At 43.6% G+C, this 16,265-nt stretch overlaps 1 protein-coding gene across 6 annotated transcripts in view; it reads left to right on the forward strand.

The window, feature by feature from the left end:
* NUMB (NUMB endocytic adaptor protein) overlaps window positions 1–16,265 on the forward strand; it is a 255,426-nt gene that overhangs the window by 151,065 nt on the left and 88,096 nt on the right. For 5 of the 6 annotated variants that reach the window (XM_063947663.1, XM_063947662.1, XM_063947667.1 and 2 more), the window contains exon 2: window positions 14,628–14,769. In XM_063947663.1, the coding sequence (XP_063803733.1) occupies window positions 14,644–14,769 (126 nt within the window). In that variant the 5' untranslated portion in view covers window positions 14,628–14,643. Of the gene's footprint in view, window positions 1–3,101; window positions 3,127–14,627; window positions 14,770–16,265 lie in introns of those variants that run through there. The other variant, XM_063947665.1, reaches the window with a different exon arrangement.

Raw genomic sequence — 16,265 nt, forward strand, 5'->3', positions numbered from 1 at the left:
GTGAGGCTCAGTTGTTATTCATACTGTTAACTGGGTATAGTATCACGAGTTGTACGGTGTGATTGGTGTGGCTGGTATGAGTCTTACCCGGGATTCCAAATCCTTTCCTTATTGTGTCAGCTCTTCCGGGCACAGTTTCCCTAACTGAGGTCTGGAGGAGGGGCATAGAGGGAGGAGCCAGTGCACACCAGTAGTCCTAATTCTTTCTTAGAGTGCCCAGTCTCCTGCAGAGCCCGTCTATTCCCCATGGTCCTTACGGAGTTCCCAGCATCCACTACGGACTACGAGAAATAGAATTACCGGTGAGTAAATTCTTATTTTATTTCAGTAATTCAATTTAAAAGGCAAACTAATATATTATATAGACTCATTACATGCAAAGTGAGATATTTCAAGCCTTTTATTTGTTATAATTTTGATGATTGTGGCCTACAGTTTAAGAAAACCCTAAATCCAAAATCTCAGAAAATTTTAATCTAACATAAAATCAATAAAAAAAAGATTTTAAATAAAGAAATGTTGGCCCTCTGAAAAGTATAATCATGCATATGTACTCAGTACTTGGTTTGGGCTTCTTTTGCATGAATTACTGCCTCAATGCAGCATGACATGGATTCTATCAGTCTGTGGCACTGCTGAGGTGTTATTGAAGACCAAGATCCTTCAATAGCGGCTTTCAGCTCTTCTTCATTGTTCGGTCTCATGTCTCTCATCTTTCTCTTGGCAGTGCCCCATAGATTCTCTATGGGGTTCAGGTCAGGAGAGTTTGCTGGCCAATGCAGCAGAATAATCCCACGGTCATTGAACCAGGTTTTGGTACTTTTGGCAGTGTGGGCAGGTGCCAAGTCCTGCTGGAAAAGGAAGTCCGCATCTCCATAAAGCTTGTCTGCTGAAGGAAGCATGAAGTGCTCTAATATGTCCTGGTAGACTGCTGCGTTGACTCTGGGCTTAATAAAGCAAGGGCAGAAATCGGCATCACGCCTGCACTTTTGGAGGATTTCTACTCGCACACCTTTGGAGGTGAGAGAAGATATCCTGTTGTTGGGTGTCTCAGGGCGCTACATTGAATAGCACCGGAAGCTAATTCCCGGCGCTGTTCAACTCTCTCAGAATTGAATCATGCACATTGAGGCCCATATTAACTTAACACAGATTTTCTAATTGAATAACAAAAGTCACGGCTGCAGGGTTTTTTTTTTTTTTTTTAAACCGCGGTAACTCACGTCAATTGAACCCACTGCTAATTGAGTCAGCTCGTAAGGGCTTGTATTTACAGACGTTGAAAGACATAGCTGACATCCTATATGCTGTCCTCTCTTCTAGCAGTGCACTAAGCTTCCCTGCAGGATAATGTACTCTGGGGAGGTATGCACTAAGCTTCCCTGCAGGATAATGTACTCTGGGGAGGTATGCACTAAGCTTCCCTGCAGGATAATGTACTCTGGGGAGGTATGCACTAAGCTTCCCTGCAGGATAATGTACTCTGGGGAGGTATTCGGCTTCAATCACTATTGTGCACATTTGCAGATCGCATCACGGCATGATGTGATCGCATAGTGATTGACAGGCATTCGGGGACTGCGATGTGGTATTGGTGGGGAGTGGTGTGGGAAACGCAGGCGTGTCATGGCCATTTTTGGGGTGGCATCACCTGTGATTCCTGCGTCGGGAAACATGGCACTGGGGCACCTGCATACGCAGCCTGGCTGCGTATGCAGGGGTGCTACCGGTATTTCCAGATTTCTGCAATGCCTATCACGTTTGATATGTGGTCGCAGTGCAGGGCGGCGCTACACATGCTGCGCGGCCTTACTCTGTGCTGGGCAACTCCGAGCATGTGTTTTTAAACAGTATCAGTTTTGCGATTTTATCAAAACTTCTACTGATGCTGAATAACCACCTATGTACAGCCCCATCAAACGTCTGTTCAGAGCTTTAACACATTGCGTACAGGTCCATTTAATTACAGTATATTTGGAGCCCCACTTTACTAGGCTTTGTAGACTGGTTAAATGTGCTTTAAATGTGCCATGGTTCTTGATTTTGTGTGTACAAGGCCTCTATCTGCTTTATTCTGCTGGTCTAGTTCATCCACAGTTTGAGATGCAGCACACACAATTGAATTCCCCCTCTTATGTTCTATGCTGCATGCAGTGGGGTGTGGTACTGTATAGAAGATCTATTGTATTTAGGTTGAAACCAAACTGTCAACGTGCATTAGGTCAAATCTTGTATGTTTGATAATATGTAACCACCATCCGTAGACACAGAGGTATATTCGAAAAGACGGCAGTTTTCGACTTTTTTTAGGTCGGAAGGGGTTCCAACCTATTCAGTATTTTTGACAAATTTAAAAATTCGACTTGTCGAAAAGCACGTGGATCGGCGGAATAGCTGCTGATCCACGTGCTTGTGTCGACCATCTCAGTTCGACATCAAAAGATGTCGGACTGAGATGCGGACCCAGAGGAGGAGAGGGGGGAGAGCTGCAGGGAGCCGGGTGGACACTGCCGTGAGGTCGGGCAGCTGTGTGACATCCATCTGTAGCGCTATTGTAGCACTGATCTCCTCTGGCTGCCGGCGGCTGTCCCCGCTGGTCTCCCCGCGGCTGCCCCCCCCTCCTCTTCTGCATCCTTCATCTTAATTCGACTTGAAAAAGTCGAATTAAGATGAGATTTGAATAGGGGTTGTCGGATCCATTCCGACAAATACATGTCTGAATGGATCCGACTTTAATTGAATATACCCCATATACTCTCTTGGAAATCCTGAAATGTATAAATAGGGAGGAGCCAGTATCTGAAGGTGTAAAATCTCTGAAGAGTTCTACTCATTATATTGTCCACACCAAGCAACAAATGTATTAAAGATAATGTTCTGCTTTCGCCTGCAGTTCAATAATGTTTTCTGTGTGCTAATGGTGCTGGGCGTATTGTGCACCACTGAGCAGGTCCTGGGTCTGATGAGCAGTGCTGATATGGGAGGAATTCCACTTCTGTAAGCTGTTATTGAACATAGTGTCATCACACGGGAGATGTCGCAGTTCCAGTTTCACTTTGGTGCGTTTGCCAACAGGCTTTAAAGGCACATTACAAATATACTTTAGTTGGTATATCTTGTGCTAAGGTTAGTGATCTGTATTCTAGCTTTTTTTCTGTTTGTAGACTGAACTTATTTTATAGAAGAAACTTAAAGAAATGTAACATACTAAAATAAAAGGAGACTGATAAAACAATTTTTTTTTTTAGTTTTAATTACTTCACCTACCACAGTCGGGAATAAATTTGTTGCTAGCATGTTAATGCCAGAGTGCGGTGTTCGCTGGGTAGAGAGTATAGTGTCATGTTTTTATTACCAAGTGTAATATTAATGACTAAAAAAGGTAAAGTTTTTATCATAGCAAAATAAGTGTTTCGTATGATATAACTACAAAAATAAAAATACAGACAACAATTGACCTAAGGTCAAAATACTGACATGGACAAAATACAGACATTTCAAATGTCGACAGGTCAAAAGTGAAGAAAATAACCGACACCTTATTGCGTTTAGTTTGTTTTGTTAGTGGATTCTTCTATTGGGGCAAAGTACAGCATGCTTTATGTTCTCCTGTATTTTTAAGTATTTTCCATATGCACTCTGTAGCATAGTGTGTAGTGTAGTCCATTGTCTGCTGACCAAATATTGGTGATATTTAGGTGGTTATTTGCAGCGGTGTAAGAAATTACTCAAAAAGGGGTCAATTCAATTTGCCAACAGTTGAATAGCGCCGGAAATTAGCTCCCGGCACTATTCAATACAGCGCCATGTGACACTTAATTGTCTGGAATTCTCCCGTGGGGGGTGCGAGCAGAAATCCGACGAGTGCTGGTGCGTCGCCGGCGCGAGGCTGATTCTATGTAGTTGAGTCGGAGAATGCCTGTTCTCCCAACAAATCAACCTATTAAGTCCGGGAGAACGGGCATTCGTATAATTAACATGAGCAGAATTGAATAGCGATGGGAGCTAATTCCCGGCACTATTCAACTGTCTGCAAATTGAATTGACCCCATTGATTGCTGATGTATTGAGCTTTATAATTGGAATTGATATCAATAAAAACAAAATCATTCTACTTTGAATCAGTATAAAACCGTTTTTAAATGTAATGGTAACACAGGTTGTCTGTGAACCAAATACATGTTCTATAGATCACAGCCAGAAAGTGTCTTTGGCTGACGGTGCAGATGGACATTTTTTAGGAACTGTTCTTGGCAAATTTGCTCCTGTTTGTGAGGCCAGGAACAATAATTGGAAAATAAAAATAAAGGCATTTGGGGAAATAGATTCAGCAAAGAACGGAGACCTATTCATATAATCTGTGTAGCCTAGATAGTAAAGCATCCTAGAAACATTGTTGGTGGACAGGATTCCATTATCCTCACCAATTTCCGCTGACTTGTAGCAGTGGCTAGTTCGTGAAATCTGTAGCAAGCAGGGTTTTCTACCCTTACTGCAGTCACCGTCCATAGCTCCAGGCACTTATCATAGAATCTATGGGTTAATGCGCTTTAGCCATGCAGGTATAAGAGAAAATAATTGAATAGCAGCACGGATGCTGTAGTGGTTAGCATTATTGCCACACAGCACTGAGGTCATGGGTTTGAGTCCCACCATGGTCCTAACTGTGTGGAGTTTGTATATTTTCCCCGTACTTGCCCTCGTTTCTTCCGGTTAGTTAAGTTTCCTCCCACAATCCAAAAATATACTGGTAGGTTAATTGGCTCTAAACAAAATTAACCCTAACGTTAATGTGTGCGCATGTACATGTGGCAGGGAATATAGATTGTAAGCCCCACTGGGGCAGGGACTGATGTGACTGACCAAATGTTCTCTGTAAAGCGCTGCGGAATATGTGTGCGCTATATAAATAACTGGTAGTAATAATAATAATAGCTCTGGGTGTAAAAGTCAAAGGTTACAAGCCCTTTTCCTTGTGCGGTAAATATCAAGCTTAATTGAATCAGGCTCTGTGAATGGTGAGCATTTTCATAATAAATGCATAATTACATTCTACATTTTAGATGAGTATGAAATGTATACATACTGTACATTATAACCAACAGCTAGGTATGCCATGTAAACGGTAGTAGAAAATTGGTAGGCAAACAAAAATAAAGTAAAATAAAAAAGTTTTGTTTTGATACAGGCTGACTGCTTATTGGTGCAAGGCACGCAGGGGTATTTAAAGTGTGTTACTGCACTGCACTGCATATAGCATACCTTTCTTCTACACACATCTTACTGAATGTGGACGCGACTGGTAAAGGTGACTTCGGTTTCATGCTGACGCCACAAGAGATGGCACATTTGGGGACCCTGGGTGTTTCCTGCCTCTTCTATACGTTTTCTAAAGCAGGCCATATAGATGAAGGACATTTTGCGTTTGGCTATGGGCTCCCTCTGTTGACTATTTTAACTCTTCTACTTTTTTTAAAGTAATTCATATTAGTAGATTTCTACACCAACAAAACAGAGAGACCACTTTCCCTCTATGCCAGTGTTTCCCAACCTCGCTACTCAAGGCACACTAAGGGGTTTAGGGCAGTGCCGTAACTAGGCATTTTAGCGCTGTGTGCAAGAAACAACATTGGCGCCCCCCCCCCCCCCTCCCCCATGCAAGATAGGGGCAGTGCGCGCCGTAGGCGTTCGAAAAATATATAGGGGCGTGGCTTCATGGGGAAGGGGCGTGGCCACAAAATAATAGCAATTCATACTACGGTACACAGTAGTCTCCATTATTCAAATTACGCTGCACAGTAGCGCCACTACACCAGGTAGAGCCCCTTTTATACATTACAGCAGACAGCGTCCCCCTTTTTACACATTACAGCAGACAGTCCCCCTTTTTACACATTGCGGAAGCCAGTCCCCCTTTTTACACATTGCGGCAGCCAGTCCCCCTTTTTACACATTGCGGCAGCCAGTCCCCCTTTTTACACATTGCGGCAGCCATGCCCCCTTTTTACACATTGCAGCAGCCAGACCCCCTTTTTACACATTGCAGCAGCCAGGAACCCTTTTTACACATTGCAGCAGCCAGGAACCCTTTTTACACATTGCGGCAGCCAGGCCCCCTTTTTACACATTATGGCAGACGGTGTCCCCCAGAGAGAGAGAGAGAGAGAGAAAGAGAGAGAGGGATATACTTACCTTCTCCCTGCTGACAGGCTCCTCGTGCTGGCATCTCCCTCTGTGCAGGCATCGGACAAGGAGGAGGAGGGAGGGGGACTGGAGCCGCAGCAGCGCTATGTCATTGGTAGTAAGCGCCGCTGCAGCATCCCCCTCTCCTTCCGTATAGGCTGCCCGGCACTGCTGTGGATGCTGGGATGGAGGAACCGCATCCCAGCATCCACAGCAGCGCCGGGCAGCCTATACGGAAGGAGAGGGGGATGCTGCAGCGGCGCTTACTACCAATGACATAGCGCTGCTGCGGCTCCAGTCCCCCTCCCTCCTCCTCCTTCTCACCTGCCCGGCGCTGATCTCTCCTTCACAGCGCGGCTGCGGCGCACGGCGCAGACTTCAGAGGCGGCATTAATGAGTCAATTTGACTCATTACATGCCGCTGGCCGTGCGCCCTCAGGGCAACTGCGCTGTGTGCCAAGCCCACTTGGCACACATGTAGTTACGGCCCTGGTTTAGGGGGACATGTACTAAGCAGTGATAAAAGTGGAGAAGTGAGCCAGTGGAGAAGTTGCCCATGGCAACCAATCGGCATTGACGTAACATTTATAATTTGCATATTATAAAAGTATATAGAGCAGCTGATTGGTTGCCTTGGGAAACTTCTCCACTGGCTCACTTCTCCACTTTTATCACTGCTTAGTACATGTCCCCCATAGTTACTAAAGTCTGTGTTTTTTTTTTTTTTTTTAGAAGTGGAGCTGTTGTCCATAGCAACCAATTACATTGTATTTTATCAGTAATCTAGTACTTTCTAGAAAATGGGTGGGGAACCTTCGGCCCTCCAGCTGTTGTTGAATTACTGTCCCACCATGCCTCGCAACAGTTTTAGCATGGCCATATAGCAAAACTGTAGCAGGGCATGCTGGTATGTGTAGTTCAAGAGCTGGAGGGCCAAAGGTTCCAAAGAGAATAGCTAGAATCTGATTGGTTGCTATGGGCAACAGCTCCAATCCTAAAAACCTGCACTTTAGTAAGTATACCCGTAACAGTCCAGTTTTTAAATCTAGCCTTGAGCACAGATAGTTAGTAATTAAGGTACCTGTGCTCAAGTATGGCTATTCTTAAAACCTGGACCGTTAGTGTGCCTTGAGGAAACATTGCTCTATCTAAACTATTACATGCTTATGCTGAATCTAAAATTGCAGCAAACGATATGGTTCATATATGACATTTTCATCCTTTGGTTAATATATATATATATATATATATATATATTTATATTTATATTCCTTGGTATGGGCGGCACTCAGAGACTTTGATAAGCCGAGTAAGTGAACAAGCCACGCAGGGCAAACTTTAATGTGACGGTTCGGGGTACAATCCCCTTCCTCAGACAACCAGAACAAAGAAAACGGTGCAATAAATAGACAAAGTGATAATCATCTTACCCTCCTCGCTCCAGTGTGTCCCTAGGCACTCACGGACGCCGTCCTGCAGTGGCACTTCCGAGGGAACACTTAAACAACACAATGTAACTCCAAGTCAATCACACTTCTGTGAAATCAAACTGTCCACTTAGGAAGCAACACTGATTGACAATCAATTTCACATGCTGTTGTGCAAATGGCATAGACAACAGGTGGAAAATATAGGCAATTAGCAAGACACCCCCAATAAAGGAGTTGTTCTGCAGGTGGTGACCACAGACCACTTCTCAGCTCCCATGCTTTCTGGCTGATGTTTTGGTCACTTTTGAAAGCTGGCGGTGCTTTCACTCTAGTGGTAGCATGAGACGGAGTCTACAACACACACAAGTGGCTCAGGTAGTGCAGCTCATCCAGGATGGCACATCAATGCGAGCTGTGGCAAGAAGGTTTGCTGTGTCTGTCAGCGTAGTGTCCAGAGCACGGAGGCGTTACCAGCAGACAGGCCACTACATCAGGAGATGTGGAGGACCCAACAACAACCCAGCAGCAGGACCGCTACCTCCGCCTTTGTGCAAGGAGGAACAGGAGGAGCACTGCCAGAGCCCTGAAAAATGACCTCCAACATGCCACAAATGTGCATGTGTCTACTCAAACAATCAGAAACAGACTCCATGAGGGTGGTATGAGGGCCTGATGTCCACAGGTGGGGGTTGTGCTTACAGCCCAACACCGTGCAGTACGTTTGGCATTTGCCAGAGAACACCAAGATTGGCAAATTCGCCACTGGCGCCCTGTGCTCTTCACAGATGAAAGCAGGTTATCACTGAGCACATGTGACAGACGTGACAGAGTCTGGAGACGCCAAGGAGAACGTTCTGCAGCCTGCAACATCCTCCAGCATGACCGGTTTGGCAGTGGGTCAGTAATGGTGTGGGGTGGCATTTCTTTGGGGGGCCGCACAGCCCTCCATGTGCTCGCCAGAGGTAGCCTGACTGCCATTAGGTACCGAGATGAGATCCTCAGACCCCTTGTGAGACCATATGCTGGTGCGGTTGGCCCTGGGTTCCTCCTAATGCAAGACAATGCTAGACCTCATGTGGCTGGAGTGTGTCAGCAGTTCCTGCAAGACGAAGGCATTGATGCTATGGACTGGCCCGCCTGTTCCTCAGACCTGAATCCAATTGAGCACATCTGGGACATCATGTCTCGCTCCATCCACCAGTCTGTTGCACCACAGACTGTCCAGGAGTTGGCGGATGCTTTAGTCCAGGTCTGGGAGGAGATCCCTCAGGAGACCATCCGCCACCTCATCAGGAACATGCCCAGGCGTTGTAGGGAGGTCATACAGGCACGTGGAGGCTACACACACTACTGAGCCTCATTTTGACTTGTTTTAAGGACATTACATCAAAGTTGGATCAGCCTGTAGTGTGTTTTTCCACTTTAATTTTGAGTGTGACTCCAAATCCAGACCTCCATGGGTTAATAAATTTGATTTCCATTGATAATTTTTGTGTGATTTTGTTGTCTGCACATTCAGCTATGTAAAGAACAAAGTATTTGATAAGAATATTTCATTCATTCAGACCTGGGATGTGTTATTTTAGTGTTCCGTTTATTTTTTTGAGCAGTGTGTATATATACACACTGCGCTATTTCAAATAAAACACTAAAATTAATTAATTATATGGCTGCCTGTATCCTCTAAGTTCCCTGTTAGGAGGAACTAAATGTGGGAAAATATGAAACGAAATAGAGGAGATGGCGCCAAGGGAGTTATATCAACGCCCTACCTAAAAATGGACCCTTACTGTACTGTCCTGATAAATTACGTCAGATAACAAATACTAACATAAAAATTTATTAAAACAACATATAAACCCGACACAAATGTTCATAAGTATACAGAGTTGATACATTTACATTTGTCGCACAATTTGAACAATCAGTTTGTAGTGATGAGGAAAAAGCGTAGATATATCACTACGATTTCCTCCTTCTCCTTATAAATATAAATAACCAACGCGTTTCGTCTTGTTCCAAGACTTCATCAGGGGTAAAAATCTCTTCATTTCAGAACATATTGTCAGCACATAAAAGGTCATTCAAAGATGTATGAACAACGTTTCAATATTTCAATGGGACTTGATTGATACAGCGAGGACCATACCTCATATATCATCAGCTTGAGTCTGACATTCAGATATTCGAATATGGGGAAGATTCATATGTGTATAAAATCTAACTGGTTCACAAGCATAAGGAACCTCATCGGTCATCAGCTTGAACCTGACACTCAGAGACTCAGGAGTGAAGGCAATTCAAATGGGTATAATGTCTAACCAATTTAGAACACGTGGTAGACCCTCCAGTAGGGCAGTGATGACCGATGAGGTTCCTTATGCTTGTGAACCAGTTAGATTCTATACACATATGAATCTTCCCCATATTCGAATATCTGAATGTCAGACTCAAGCTGATGATATATGAGGTATGGTCCTCGCTGTATCAATCAAGTCCCATTGAAATATTGAAACGTTGTTCATACATCTTTGAATGACCTTTTATGTGCTGACAATATGTTCTGAAATGAAGAGATTTTACCCCTGATGAAGTCTTGGAACAAAACGAAACGCATTGGGCTATTTATCTATTATCTGATGTTACCTCCGAATCTACAATAAGGAGAAGGAGGAAATCGTAGTGATATATCTACGCTTTTTCCTCATCACTACAAACTGATTGTTCAAATTGTGCGACAAATGTAAATGTATCAACTCTGTATACTTATGAACATTTGTGTCGGGTTTATATGTTGTTTTAATAAATTTTTATGTTAGTATTTGTTATCTGACGTAATTTATCCGGAGAGTACTGTAAGGGTCCGTTTTTAGGTAGGGCGTTGATATAACTCCCTTGGCGCCATCTCCTCTATTTCGTTTTATATATATATATATATATATATATATATATATATATATATTATTTTTTTCATCTGAGGAGTTTCTTTTTATAATCTTTATTTTGTCTCCGTTTAGTGTACCTTAGTCATATCTCTTTTTCCATAAGGTATGCACTGTATGCTTTCACTGGACAGAGGCTTTTAGAAAAGAAGACAGAGAAAGTGAATCTGTTCATCCATAATTTAGATAACCAAGTAGCCAGTTTTGAATATCTTCTTCTATGTGGCTTGGCTTAGCATAGTTAGCTAAAACATGATATTGGGCAGATTCCGATCCTTTATTATGGTCCTGCAGAACGGACACATTTTGCAGCTCAGCCTTTTTTTTTATTCTGCCTAGGGCGTATGAAGTGCGTACATATTAACAGAGAGGAGGTTGTGTTTAGATATGGTAATTGGATGAAAGACGCACTGGAGCAAATAACTGACCCAGTTAATGATCACAAAATAGAAAATGTACAGTATAGGCAGAACGGCGTGTGCCACTAATTGTGCCCAAGGTCAGCGTGACGAAAAATAGAGCACGACTGTTCTTATCGGTACTAACTAATCAATTCCCAAACAATGCAGTTTTAAAAATAGAAGTGTTGACATTCTAATTATAGAATGCTGGAAATTTCCTGTAAAAATGAGCGTCTTCCTGCAATCTGGAGTATTGTAGCATGTGTGAGCAGCTGTGAAATATGTGCCTTGCTGTTTAGGAACAGACCGGATCAGAAAAGTCATTGACTGTAGGGGATTTACAGCATGTTTCACTCGGATCCAGAGTGATCGCAGGCTGGTGGGTACAGGAAGTCATAGGTTTGTTTTTTAGTTATTTACTTTTTTTATTTTAAATGTAAAGGTGCATACACACTTGCCGAGAAAATTAGCGACATCTGTCATTTTTCCCTTTCCTGAGCGACATTGCTAATTTTCTCGGCAAGTGTGTATGCCACCAGTGACGAACAATGCGCGGCCCCGCGGGTCGCCAACGATCATCGCTGTCGGTAGTGTATGCATGCTCTATTTGGACTGTCGTGCAGGAGCTGCATCCGTGGCTGCGTGACGTCCCTGAGCGATAGGAACGGTCATATGTGTACAGGCGACCGCCCGGCCCAGGAAGGGAATCACTAGACGACGTCTCTAACAGAGCGACGTTGTCTAGTGTGTATGCAGCTTATCCCTTCAACTCTGGTTTCAGCTCCAACGCTAAATAAGACTGTGTGACTCCATGACTGTGTGTGTGACTGTGAAGTGAATTAATCGGGAAATAATGGGTAGACAACGCAATATAAATGACTGGATTGATTGCTGGCACTAGCAGCACCTGTACCTTAGCAGAATGGCTGCACTAATGACTTAAGATTGCTGCTGTTTTTAAAGTCTACACAGTGGACCAGCAGACGGAAAACTGGGTCTGAGCGCTAGTTGTAAATGGCTACTGGATGCTCAGGCAGAATGGAGAGTGGGCCGTCTTGCTCAGTCCCACACACTACACTACATCGTATGGGATACCGAAGCAGAAGGCCTGTCCATACGCCATAGCTATCTACTACGATCAGGGTGAAACGCCCCCAATTTGCTCAGGAATTGGACCGTATCTGGGAAGGGGTCATGTGGTCTGAAGAATCATATTTTCAATGGCCCCATGCAGATGGTGGGGTGAGGATGTAGAGATAACAGCATAAAAGCATGGATCCCTCTTGCATCGTCACGACTCTTCAGTCTGGCGGAGGCAACATTACAGAGATGCAGCTCATCGCATTCAGGCTGATATTCACCACAAAGCGTAGCAGCAGTTTGGCAGTAGACATCTGCTGTGAAAGAGGCGCTTCAAGTCCTTTTTAGGGACTGTCGCCCTATGAGACGGATTTGCCACACGTTTCTCTGCTTTCTTTTTCTTTAAGCTTTGTCTTGCATTCTCCTGTTAATTAAATGCTGAGTGTTTGGCAAGTTCTCTATATAAACGGTTTTCAAATGAGACATTAATTTCACACCAAAGAACATTCCCGGTACTCCCTTTAGTAATGTCATTCGTGTTATTTCAGTATTTCTTTCTGTAGATTTCATAATCATTTTCGGTTGCTTATTGCATTCTGCTACAGTTTGGTGCAATTTCCTCACACATTCCAAATCAGAGACAATACATAAACTGCTAAAAATACACAGATAAAAGTGTTATCATCAAGCACATATCTGGTGCAGATTTATCTCAATCGCATCTAGCAAAAGAGTGTATTAATCGTTTTATTTTTGATTGCCCCTTTTTTTTTTTGCATTTTTTTTTTTGCATTTACAAATTCAAAACGGGCCTAAAGAAGACCTAAAACTGTTCATAGTTGCAGTGGCCATACACTGTGTGCAAATATCAGACCCATCGGCCAAGTATGGGTATCGGGTCAGTCATTGCATGGCTGCAGCTGAGCACCAACTATCGATCTGTCGGGCATGACAGTCTTTCAGCATGCCTAACAGGTGGTAATTTGACACCATCTGACAGTCTGTGACAATGGGGCAGATGTATTAAGCCTGGAGAAGTGATAAAGCAGTGATAAGTATAAGGTGATAAATGCACCAGCCAATCATTACATGTTTGAAAAATGACAGGAGCTGACTGGCTGGTGCGTTATCACCTTGCACTTATCACTGCTTTATTACTTGTCCAGGCTTACTACATCTGACCCCATTTCAAATAATTGGTGTGTCTAATGGTGTGTTTGATCTGACAGTGTAGTCAGCTAGCCTAGAGGAGATGTATCAAGTGTGGAGGCGTTTCCCATAGCAACCATACAATGTCTACCTAGCTATAAATTAATAGAAGCTGGTTTGCTATGGGTAACTTTTCTTCTCTGTTCTTAAGAAAAAAAGGTTTGCTACATTTATTCGTGAAAGGTGAAACTATTTACTAAGCAAGGTCTTTGGTAATTGCTAAATGCTCCCCTATCCCCATCCTCCCCATCCTAATAGGTCCTTGCACAAGTATAACCCGTTTTCTGTTGTCCAGAACATGAAGTCACTATAGACCGTGAGCTACACCCCTTGCAGTAAACAGAGGTCCTGAATAACACTTCCACATTTGTCAAGCATTCTTTTTCCTTTAGCTAAGCCCACGAGCTTGTGCACAGTCCAAGCAGATAGCAGCCGGGACAGAGAAGCAGGTGGGCAGGTCCTGCTGTCTGCTGCTGACTGGTGACGCAGCATTTCTGCCTGCAGCACTGAGGAAGGGATCTTTACACTTCTCCTTTAAAATTGAAATATTCCGCAAATAACTTTGGAGCACTTTTTGGAGTAAAAAAGAAAACTGTGCTGTACTAGGGATGTGTGAGTGTGCATAGGTGTATAAAACTTTTTCTTTACTCACTACTTAAAACACGCTGTCCCATCATTGATTTTGTTTCTGCAATATACGTATGATTAGGTCGACAATCAAAAGGTCAACACTATATGGTCGACATAACAAGGTTTTCTTTTGTTCATACTTTACCATCAACATGGGTTACGATTGAGAACTGTAACCTGGGCCGAGCGTAGCAGTAGCGGAATGAGGTACCGTGCCCAAAGCATGGCGAGCAAAGCAGTACACTACTTGGGGTTTCATGTGGTGAAACCTATAATTTGACACCAAAAAAACCTTAAAAACCTCATGTTGACCTTTTCCACATGTCGACCATTTGGGTGCGACCTAGACACTGTCAGGCTTTTTACTGTTGACTTTTTGAACCACCCCCTGTTTCAGCAGCAAGTCCATTTGTCACTGGGCACGTAGGTGACCAAATTGCACAAGGTCCAATCATTCAGTGCAGTTGCTGAGCAACCAGATCTCTTTTGCCATAACATGGACCGGTCTGTATGTTGGGAAAATAACTGGTCTCCCGAGCAAATAGTTTTTATCCCCCCCAAATACTTTTATAACTGTGCGTATGAAGCAATCTAAACATTATTTTGGTCCATAGTCTGCACAATTAGGCCCTTTTCCTAATAGTCATTCATGAAAATATACTTTGTGTTAGAGAGCAGAGAGATAAATGTACTGCAGCTAATAGAGTTTCCTAATTTGCAATGTCATGTAGTGTTTCATGTTTGCTCTGCAGCTTGTGAGGACTGAAAATGAACAAGCTTCGTCAGAGTTTCCGACGTAAGAAAGATGTGTATGTCCCGGAGGCCAGCCGACCCCACCAGTGGCAAACGGATGAAGAATCTGTCAGGACTGGGAAATGTAGCTTCCAAGTTAAGGTATTTATGACTACTACTCCTTTATGTGAGAGAGATGTTTATTTTTCATCTTTATTGCATCTTAGATTTCATTGTTGTGCTTACAATAGGCCCCAGAGGTGTTCAGAGTTACTTTCTTTAGATTTGAATGTTACCCTTTAATGTTGTTTGGTTTCCATTATGGGTAGTCATGTGCTAATAACCAGTTAGGGGTCCATTCAATTTGCCGACAGTTGAATAGCGCCGGGAATCTGCTACCATCGCTATTTCATTCTGCTCATGTTAAGTTGGCGAATGCCCGTTCTACCAGGTTGATTTATCGGGAGAACGGGCATTCTCCGACTTAACTCCTCGCCGCAATGCTGATTCCCGACAGAATCAGCCGCGCGCCAGCACTTGTGTCGGATTTCCGAGGAAATCCCGACAATTGAGTGTCACTTGACGCTGTATTGAATAGCACCCAGCGTTAATCAACGGTCAGCAAATTGAATTCACCCCAGTGTAGTGGTGGTAAGACACCATGGCAGCCATCTAGTTTCCGGTCTTAGCAACATTATAATACATTGAGAGGAATACTGTTGTTTTAATGGCGCCGTGCTAAGTTCAGGCATGCGTGTCGCAGGTTCCCGTAGTTTCTGCTGCCCCCTCCTTTCACGCCCAATACTTTAGTCTGGTTTAGCCATATTGCGCAGCCAAACCTGGTATTTTTCGTTGCGATTTAGTGTGAAAAACAGAGAGCGCCCAGTGCCGGAGCAAACAATTGCATATCGCCCCATCGCAAGGTCCTCCTTGCCCCCTGGTGGTATGGACGTCGGGCTTCTGGCTCACTTGCGTCCTGGGTCGCTGGCCTCCTGGCTCACTGGGCAACTTGGCTGACACAGTCCCACTTGGACGGACTCCTCAGGGCAGCCTGACTTGATTGCATCAACCCCACTTGGGCTGTATATACAGGGCAGCCCGTAGAAGTAGTCACAACTTCCCTGTGTGAGTGGATCTCATATTACCACAGTATATAAGAAAAGAGTTACAAACTTTAATGACTGATAATCAATCATACAAAAGAAACAGTTGGCACTATGTGAAAAGTTTACAAACCACTTAGGGAAAAAGCACCATGACATTTGTTGATCCTGTTTTGAGCGGCAGGATGTAATAAGAGCATTGAGCGGAAAAAAACAAAAGGAAAGTAGAAGCCAAAAAGCGGTAGAGGAGGATCCAAACAGGTTCAGGCTGAGGTTTGTCACCGCTGGAAAGTACAAATATGTCTATGGTTCCTAAGTCTTGGAGAAAGAATGGAGTGAGTTATGAAGATTGCTAAACATGGATTTCACTTTCATTTCAGTGATCCAAATTCTGTTTAAGGATAGCTTGGCACGATTGAGTGTTTTCCCATTACATTACCAGCTGGCAGTGGTTGCCTGTGTGATTTGACACATTCATTTGTTTTGACGACAAGCCCTAGGAATCCACAGCAGGAGAAAAAGGACACAACAATGGGCCTAATTCAGTAAGGATTG

This window comes from Pseudophryne corroboree, chromosome 12, assembly GCF_028390025.1.
Source record: "Pseudophryne corroboree isolate aPseCor3 chromosome 12, aPseCor3.hap2, whole genome shotgun sequence".
In the NCBI taxonomy this organism is placed as follows: Eukaryota; Metazoa; Chordata; class Amphibia; order Anura; family Myobatrachidae; genus Pseudophryne; species Pseudophryne corroboree.